At 35.3% G+C, this 10,160-nt stretch overlaps 2 protein-coding genes across 4 annotated transcripts in view; one reads left to right on the top strand and one right to left on the bottom strand.

Moving 5' to 3' along the window:
• Positions 1-623, top strand: part of LOC107754594 (serine/threonine-protein kinase NIM1-like) — a 17,387-nt gene extending 16,764 nt beyond the window's left edge. For both annotated transcript variants that reach the window (XM_016571096.1, XM_016571097.1), the window contains exon 5: positions 422-623. In XM_016571096.1, coding sequence (XP_016426582.1) covers positions 422-603 — 182 coding nt within the window. In that variant the 3' untranslated portion in view covers positions 604-623. The remainder of the gene's footprint in view (positions 1-421) is intronic.
• LOC107754595 (C-C motif chemokine 25-like) lies at positions 610-6,556 on the bottom strand. 2 transcript variants are annotated; one of them, XM_016571100.1, is made up of 5 exons: positions 6,495-6,548; positions 5,775-5,853; positions 4,730-4,847; positions 4,238-4,349; positions 610-1,363 (listed from the first exon to the last, which is right to left on the bottom strand). In XM_016571100.1, exons 2-5 carry the CDS (start codon positions 5,836-5,838, stop codon positions 1,349-1,351), a joined length of 309 nt encoding a protein of 102 aa, XP_016426586.1. In that variant the 5' UTR covers positions 5,839-5,853; positions 6,495-6,548; the 3' UTR covers positions 610-1,348. The 2 variants fall into 2 exon arrangements, with proteins under 2 accessions (XP_016426586.1, XP_016426585.1); XM_016571099.1 differs by having other exon boundaries at positions 611-1,363; positions 5,775-5,856; positions 6,495-6,556.
• Positions 6,557-10,160: the final 3,604 nt, after the last annotated feature.

The raw sequence follows: 10,160 nt of genomic DNA, 5'->3' as shown, positions 1-10,160 counted from the left end.
TTTCCGTACCCACTGTATATATATATATATATATATATATATATATATATGAGAAAATATCTGCAGTGTAAAGAATATTTTACCAGGTCTCGAACCCAAAGAGCTTATGACCCAGTTTCAAAACAGCAAAACAATAAAACACATCGTATCATATCCTATATAAAGATGCATTCTCACTGGATTAAGTGTGAACATTAAAGTGAAAAACAGTAGTTCCACTTAAATAAAATTTAAAAAAAAAAAACCTCTACCAAACATATAAAATGAAATATGTAGAAATTGAGATTCATGAATATGAATGAGATCTATGAATATTCATTCTATCAATAACTACAAAATAATCACTCATTAAGCTTATTGCATTAACCAAAATAACAAATCATAATTTACAATGCATTATAATATCATACAAACTCAAAAGTCATTTGTCGGTGTGTCAGCAGTATAATAAACTCATCAGGAAATAGAAGGATTATCTGCTTTGCTTGCAAAACCTTCCCACCCACAATTACAGCTAATAATATTTCGATCACACTGACTATTTATTATAGATACTGTGGGGCAAAAGCAGTAAATCAAAGTGTGCAATGTGAAAGTTCATAATACAGTAGCTTAATACGACCCTCAAGGTGATGCTATACACACCTAGTGAGCTGCCTATGTAGTCAGTATGTTCAAGCAGCATTTCACGCTTTGCTATATGGCGGACAAAGCGGAAGGAATTTAAATATACATTTTATTAAATACAGAGAAGTACCAGTAAAAGTAATTTAAATGTAGCCTAATGTAATTTAAATGCGGTTTACATGAGCGCTGATTGAGTTGATTACAATGCAGAGCCACTTTTGAGCCTAGCTACAATTCTGTTTTTATGCGAACACTATGGTATTTTTAGGGTATTTTCGTCATCAGCACTTTGCAGTAATTAGTACACTGAACCAGGCCGTTGTTTCACAGTTGGAAAAGAAACGGAGGAGACTGAATAAGAACAACAACAAACTGCTGACTGTGCGCCTGCGCTAAACCAAAGTATGCTTCTGGGCTTTCTAAGCAGGCAGCTCACAAGGTTTTATAACAGAGGGCAACAGCAGCATGTGGAAAAGGAAAATAATGGCCATCTCCCATTCTGAGCATTTAACCAGCAGTCCGTCAGTGAAGCGACAAAAGTCTGGAAACAGGAAATGCCACCTGATACCAGATAGAGCACAGGACGGAACACCGGAAGTACTGAGACTATCACAATCCATGCTGAAACGCTTGGAGAGCCAGATCTCAAAGAAAGGATGTGATTGGCCGAGACACTCGGGCTGCTTTCCCTCTGGTCCTCTCTCGGCTGCCGCTGGTTTGTTTAACCCCTTAAATTCTGTACATCAAAACAAAAATTAAGTGATTTAATAACAGATTTACATTTCAAATAATGTCTTTTGACAAAAGTATTCTTTTATAAATATCACACATGCCATTTTTATGGTTTAGCTTATTATTAATAGATATTAAAGGAATAGTTCACCCAAAAATGAACATTTGATGTTTATCTGCTTACCCCCAGGGCATCCAAGATGTAGGTGACTTTGTTTCTTCAGTAGAACACAAATTATGATTTTTAAGTCCAGCCGTTGCAGTCTATCAGTCGTATAATGCATGGCAATGCTAACAAAATCTATGAGAGTAAAAAAAAACATGCACAGACAAATCCAAATTAAACCCTACGGCTCGTGACGACACATTGATGTCCTAAGACAAGAAACGATCGGTTTGTGCGAGAAACCGAACAGTATTTATATCATTTTTTACCTCTAATACACCACTATGTCCAACTGTCTTTGGGCGTGTGCACGGCATCCGGTGCGTGAGGTGTGTACGCGCTCTGGCGTAGTTTACGCAAGCGCCGGAAGTGATCTCTCGCGCGTATACGTCACTCATTGTTTACACAGTGCACAGTCATTGTAGGTACGACGGCTAATCAAAATGGTACTTACTTGCGCTTATCCGGATTGTTCAAACCGACTTAAAACTAAAAGATTACATTTCTCGCGCGAACTCATTCGGGAGTGGTGACTTTCCACGTATTCCCAACTTCTGAGCCTGCTCGCCTGAAGTTATGGTTGATTGCTCTTCGGCTGGATATCAACACACCCTTTAACGTAAACTACGCCAGAGCGCGTACACACCTCACGCACCAGATGCCGTGCGCGCGCTGAAGGCAGTTGGACATAGTGTTGTATTAGAGGTAAAAATTATATAAATACTGTTCGGTTTCTGGCACAAACCGATCGTTTCGTGTCTTAGGACATCAATGTGTCGTCACGAGCCGCAGGGTTTAATTTGGATTTGTCTGTGCATGTTTTTTTTACTCTCATAGATTTTGTTACCATTGCCATGCATTATACGACTGATAGACTGCAACGGCTGGACTTAAAAATCATAATTTGTGTTCTACTGAAGAAACAAAGTCACCTACATCTTGGATGCCCCGGGGGTAAGCAGATAAACATCAAATGTTCATTTTTGGGTGAACTATCCCTTTAAGGAATATTAGTACATTTAAAGACATTAAAATAAAATTATCTTGTCACACTGCAGGCAGTATCTGATATACTAATATTTTGAATTAGATTTCATTTTTATATATCTGTAATTATTTTAGTTAAGGTTTTAGCCATTTTGTTGTTTTTTATTGTATTTTATTTTTTACTTTTTTAATAAAAGTATTCATCAATTAGTATGTATTACTTTTAGTTTATTTAGTAGTTATTTTAGTTCTTCAAGTTAAACTAAATGAGCAATATCACACAAGTAGCAGTGCGACATGGCTGTATATCAGCACGGCTGTGATTCGACTGTAGACACGAAGCCTTGTTTACAACCCTGTTTCACTCTCTTTCAATATAAAAGTCTTTACTGCTGACTCACTCATAAAAAAAGGAGCTCTGATATACAGCATTAAAGTTACATGAAATATAACATGATGAGATTTTGCCCTCAGCCAAAACTATGTGCTCTGGAAGAAATAATAGATTAATGAGACCAAAACGACACTCGCTGTGAGAAATAGTGCAAGCGGAGTGAAACAAACGGTGAAACGATTGAAGTGCTGTTGTCACTAGAATATCGCATGGCTGGAAAAGGCTCTCAGCCAATCTGATTTGAGGACCAGAAAGAACTGTTGTATAAATAAAAATATGAAATGTTGCCCTGACAACTAGCTGAAATAAAGTTAGTTTAATTTTTTAAAATAAATTGTATTTTATTTTATGTTTATTTTGAGTAAAGATTTTTTTATGGGTTTAATTAATGATAATAACCCTATGTTCCTGTGGCTCAGTGGTAGAGCATTGCGCTAGCAACGCAAAAGGTTGTGGGTTTGATTCCCAGGGAACACACATACTGGTAAAAAACCTGAATACACTGGAAGTCGCTTTGGATAAAAGCGTCTGCTAAATGCATAAATTATTATAAATAATGTTGTATTATATATGAGCAATATTACACAAGTAGCAGTGCGACATGGCTGTATATCAGCACGGCTGTGATTCGGCTGTAGACACGAAGCCTTGTTTACAACCCTGTTTCACTCTCTTTCAATATAAAAGTCTTTACTGCTGACTCACTCATAAAAAAAGGAGCTCTGATATACAGCATTAAAGTTACATGAAATATAACATGATGAGATTTTGCCCTCAGCCAAAACTATGTGCTCTGGAAGAAATAATAGATTAATGAGACCAAAACGACACTCGCTGTGAGAAATAGTGCAAGCGGAGTGAAACAATGAATGAAACGATTGAAGTGCTGTTGTCACTAGAATATCGCATGGCTGGAAAAGGCTCTCAGCCAATCTGATTTGAGGACCAGAAAGAACTGTTGTATAAATAAAAATATGAAATGTTGCCCTGACAACTAGCTGAAATAAATAAAGTTTAATTTTTTAAAATAAATTGTATTTTATTTTATGTTTATTTTATTTTGAGTTTAATTAATGATAATAACCCTATGTTCCTGTGGCTCAGTGGTAGAGCATTGCGTTAGCAGCGCAAAAGGTTGTGGGTTTGATTCCCAGGGAACACACATACTGGTAAAAAACCTGAATACACTGGAAGTCGCTTTGGATAAAAGCGTCTGCTAAATGCATAAATTATTATAAATTATAACCCTGACTACAGAGTATAGTCAATAGGTGATTACAAATGCTTAAAAAAGAATTGTGCATTTTATATAAATATCAAAATATTCACACCTTCCTCTTCATAAATGAGACCCTTGTTAGTCTGTCCACCCTCTGCATGAGTTCATGGACCCATTTTTCTCTGGGGTCGGTGCAAATCATACGGCCACGTTTCATTGTGAAGCTGCGGAGAGATGATTGCATTAAACATCATTAACTATGAGGTTTAAAATAGACAATCACATATAAAAGACAGATATCTCTTCTGTGGTTCACTGCAGTGCAATGCATTTTATGGCATCCCTTCACTTTGTGTCACATGTCTCTCTGAGTGTCAGTCATGATTCCAAAGAAGTCTAAATATTTTATTAAAACCCAACCAGATTCTTATATTATATACCTAAAACATAATCTAAAAGGTCTTACATATACAGCCGTGGTCAGAATTACTAGCACCCTTGGTAAAGCAAAGAAGGCTATGAAAATAAATCTGTACTTTTATTTAGCTGTATTTCACAGCCTTCTTTGCTTATATTTACCAAGTAATATATAAATGTTGCTTACACAACAGCTGGGATGTTGCAGCCTCCGTCCAGCTCTAGTTTTCTGTAGCTGATCACTCTGTTCCTCGTAGACGGTTTAATATTTTTGACATACTGCAGACAGCAGTCCTCATACGAGCCTACAGACAGACAGACATACACATCAATGGCATAAAAAACGCATTTGCATCAATGAATCATAGCATAACTATTTTTGCAGATTGATGATTTAGTGAATGTGTCTAATAAAACCATAAATAGTGGCAAACAAGGAAGGGATGGAAAAACAACATGGGTGCTTATCATATGAGAACTGTTAACAGAGCCATAGAAGTGAAACTGAATTCAATAACTGTTCAAAGTACACACATACAAAATGTTTAGTAACCTCTAAGTGACTTATTTTTAAATTACTATTACAGGAACATGGTGAGGCGGACACACTGTTATCAGTACTTTTACCATTTCTATTATTTCTTTTATATTTTTTCAATTAATTATTTGCTTTATTGTACAAAACAGAAGAGGATAAATGGGAGTAATATTATCATTCCATTACTGTTTACTATATGTATATATGCAATAGGAATAAAAGCACTCAAAAATCACTTAAAATTACACTGTATTTAACAGGTTTTTACTGTAGCATTTTTACAGTCTTTTACCGTTAAATTCACGGTCATTTTTTACAGTGTATGACAGATGCTGTAAAAATATACTTTAAAAATAATAATATATAAATAGCATAATTAAATATCATTTAAATATAATACAAATCATGCAACAAATATGTATGGATATGACAAAAACTAATGATTACCAAACTTTACATTGCATGTGTGATTTTAATTAACATTTAGAATGATGCGATTTAACACTGCTGCACCAGTAAATACATCAATTTGTTTTTCCTTTAGAATTCGTTTGAACAGGCAAAATACACCCTGACAATTTGATTTTGAAATGTAAAAATGTATTCAATTGTTGTTGTTCTGAACTTTGAAGAAGTGTTTTCCGTGTAAAAGAATCTGATTATTTGTAATACAATCATCACATGTGAGTTTTACCTTGTGCCAGTGTGAGGTAGAGGAATCCCAGGAGGACGATGAAGAAGAGGATGCTGAACCGCATGATTTCCCAGTGTCTCTACTGTCAAAAATGAGTAAATCATGAATCCCAGTGTCTCTACTGTCAAAAATGAGTCAGAAAATCATGAACTGCTTCACCAGATACACTCACAAACACATGCCCACACAATAGATGCTCTTACGAGAGCCTCCATAAACCTTATCAGCACCGAAGATACGTTTTCCAACATACTTATCCTCGTTTCTCCGGCCTTGACCCTTGGACATCATAAGAAAGCTCTTTGTGTTGTCAAAAAAACCAGTTAAAATTATGACAGATGCTGTAAAAATATAATTTCATCATCTCTGAACAAAACAAGCAACAAAGACAAACCTACACATTTTATGAGAAGAAAACGAAGACAAAACAGAATGCAAGCTTTGTGGATGAACACATTAATCTTAATTTATCTTTAGTAAATCATTAATGAATATTGACCTGTGTTACAGTTTTTTTCCGGTCACTCCAACACATGCAGTAAAACCGCAATAATCACTATGTCAAATTTACTTGGAAACCCAACAGGTGAAGGTCAGCATTTCAAAGAGAAAACAAAAATCGTATAGTTTTGTATCATAAAAGAGTTTAGATCTTTGAAGCATTGCTGTTAAACATTAGATGCTGTAAAAATGATGTTGTTTTCGTACTAGACTGCTCACCTTGTTTGTATAGAAAAGCGTAGTTTCTTCCCAGTACCAGGATTCTGTGCACGTTTCCCAGCTGCATTGACTTATAATGGGCCCAACCCTGATACCTGAGCCAGGTGAAGCCACATCCCTCACAAGGAAATGATGGGACATTATGAGATCAACTTTCATGGTTGGTTAAATGAAAACCACAGTAACCGATTTGTCTATCAGGATTTTGTATTTATTCCCTTTGATTCTGATGCGGCTAACCAACATATTAGTTTAAATGAATAGAGAAATGTAGCATCACATCACTTGCTCACCAATGGATGCTCTGCAGTGAATGGGTGCCGTCAGAATGAGAGTCCAAACAGCTGCTAAAAACATCACAATAATCCACAAGTAACCCACACCACTCCAGTCCGTCAAGAAAGGCAAAAAGCTGCATTGCATTATTCCGTTAACTGTTGAATAATAGTTAAAACAGTTGTTTTTAATAGGAATGAAACTCATGTGTTACTGCTATTTAAAGCATTCATTGCAATTTCTTTCAGCTTTATGCTACTGCTTCTGTTGCCGAATAATAAAAATAGCAATTTACGGCCAACAAATTTAAAAGTTGCTTTGGATAATAGCATCAGCTAAATCCATAAATGTAAATAAATGTAACATGTAAATAAAACCATGTACTGCACGCATTTAGTTTTCATTGTTTTGATTAAAAATGAAAAAGATGCAAGTTCTCATGCACAGAAAAAAGGTGTAAAAAGAATTTCCACTCAAAAATTGCTAATAAATTTCACAAACAATGAAATAAACATGAAGTTTTAAAAGTGTAAAACATATTCCAATAATCTTTGTTTAATTTACAACTTTGAAAAATCATTTTTACAGACTATTTTGTTTCCAAAAAATAATAAAAAGTACAGTTAAAATGGAAAATTGTAAATCATGTATGATCTTCTGAGCCTTCAGAAGCTATATGATAGCTTTGTGTGAGATTTAAGTCATTATTTATGAAAATGTTTCATTACACCAATCAAATCTGTAACAGTAACAATACATGCAAATATGTATAAACCGCACACAGTATTAATCATTAGGAAGTGAATGCAAAAATATTCAGTAGCTGTTTTGAGTTTTATCACATGACAAACAGGGTTATGAAGTATAAGCACAGGCCAAAAACTACTATAACTACTATATTTTTTAAATTAAGCAACATATTAAAGCATGTTTGTTTGGCTTGCATAGTGCAACAAGCTGCCTTATTCATGCATATTTGATGATGATCATTCAGTTCTTGCCAGGAAACACAATTATGGCACAAATTTGGGCCTTGCAGCGTTTTAAGAAATGTAAGCCAAACACGGAGCTGTTTAAACTTGACTTGTGTTGAATGAGACTTCTAGCATTTTGCAACTGCACAAAAAAACGAGTGACTGGAGAAAGTGCATCAGATTTCAACCACCAAAGAAACAAACACGCTTCAGCTTAAAAGCACAGATGTTATAGCATATCATGTTTCCTACTTTAAGTTTCCTTAACCTTTTAGCGTGGCATCTTAATGAGCGACATTTTACTTTCTGATTGTCAGGTTGCTGTTATGTAAGTTTCTTCTGTTTTTCTAAGCTTTGACTTCAGTTTGAACAGGGAACCTGTAAAAGAGTTTCATGGACTGAAATTCAAAATATGTAAATACTACAGAATACTATCGAAATGAATCTGGATTAATTTTACGGTTAAAAAATTACCAGAAATATTAGGCTACATGTTATATTATTATGCTATATTAAGTACTTTTAGTGAAATAAAAAAACACTTAATAATAACTGGGAATAACATTTATTCCCTTTCAGTTAACTTTTTATTGTAGAATTCTTATGATAAGCCATAAAACTGATGATAAAGAGGAGGACAAAGACATGACTGTGAGAATATATGATTGCTTTTTTGTAACAGTGCAAATAAGAGAAGATAATCCTAATTGATATATTGAAGTATTGATACATTGACACTGAACCTGCACTTAAGTCTTTTTTGTCTATATGAGTCATATGTTGATTCATTCGCCGCTCTGCCGGATTCGAGTTCATTTGCTAAACGGTTCGTCAGAAAGATTCATTAGAGTGATTTGACTCCTGAGTTTGTGAGTCTTTTGAACGATTCATCAAGAGAATCAAATCATATGAGTCATCGTGAATCGAACTACATAGGTCACGTAATCGGGCCGAACTGATTCAAACACGGCGAGGAGTTGCATTTCTGTGTGAACTGTTTTTTTTTTCTTTCTAGTATAATACAGTATTTTTTACGTTACGTGTATAATATTATGTCAGTAAATGTCCTTTTACCCAAAGTCCTTTTAAGAAGTCATGTCACTTGGCGGCCATCTTTGAAACGCCTCTCGGGCATGCAAGAGCAACTCCTATCTCTTTGAATGGGGAAACTAACATTTCCGTCTCACGCTTGAGGTATTCGGCCAATCATAACGCACTGGATAGCTGGCCAATCAGAGCACACCTCCTTTTTTAGACCGATGAGCTTTGTAAAAATCGATGCGTTTCAGAAAGGTGGGGCATAGAGGAGAAACAATAATGTACAGTATGTGGAAAATAATGTGTTTTTTTAACCGTAAACCGCATAAACACATTTCATTACACCAAATACACAAAATAATGTTATTTTTAGCAGCATCATATGACCCCTTTAAAAGTTTTTAGTGCAGCCCGCGAGGAGTAGCCATGTGGAAACAGTGCTGTGAATCTGTGCACTGGAAAGTCGCAAGCCATAGTTTGAAAACCATTGCTACTGTAAATGCTGGAATTGTTATTTTAAAGGTTTTTAAAGTGATTTTTTTAAGTTAAAAATGTCTTGATGGATTTGTTTCTTACAAACACGCGCCTTTTGGCTTTACAGCATGCTAACTGATGAACTGGAGTGGTGTGGATTATTGTGATGTTTTTATCAGCTGTTTAGACTCTCATTCTGACGGCACCCATTCACTGCAGAGCATCCGTTGGTGAGACAGTGATGAAATGCTACATTTAGCCAAATCTGTTCCTAAGTCACATATTAAAGCATGTTTTCACAGTTTAAATACTGGAACATCAATGTTTCTAATTCACGCATGTTTTTTGATGATCATTCAGTTATTGCCAGGTATTATGTAAAGAAAAAAAAAGTGTATACATTGCAAACCATATGAACAATAAATGCATTAAGTATGTTGTTACTCTTAGTTTGTACAGATTCGTATATGAAGGCATTTGGCCCGCATAGTACCAAAAATAACTAAAACTATAACAAAACTAAAAACATCAGGGACTTTTTTCAGGCATTTATTTCCCAAGCTGTTCTCTATCTCAGGTTGTATCATGTTCTGACAGCGTTTTGCATCATATTTCAAACTCTTCTGTCACCACGACATTAAACCATGTGTTCTAAATGTGTTGTCCCTTTGGCCCCTTATTTCCATTTAAGAGTCGTCTTGAGACGCCAGAGCTTGATGTGGGAATGTGGGATCTGTAAGTGGCCATGTGATAGCGTGGGTCACTGTTTATGATGTCTCATTTTCTTCAGAGCGCCCACTGAGCCATAGCAAGAGCTCAATCAGTTTGCCTTTGACAGAGTTTTCTTTTGTTTCTTTCTCACGGGATGCAATGATTTCTTTTTCTTTCGTTTTTAAGTGTTATT

The sequence above is a fragment of the Sinocyclocheilus rhinocerous genome, unplaced genomic scaffold (assembly GCF_001515625.1).
Source record: "Sinocyclocheilus rhinocerous isolate Xijiao unplaced genomic scaffold, SAMN03320098_v1.1 scaffold472, whole genome shotgun sequence".
NCBI classification, from domain to species: Eukaryota; Metazoa; Chordata; class Actinopteri; order Cypriniformes; family Cyprinidae; genus Sinocyclocheilus; species Sinocyclocheilus rhinocerous.
Note: the sequence above shows the minus strand (reverse complement) of the source record. Positions and strands in the feature narration are given on the sequence as shown.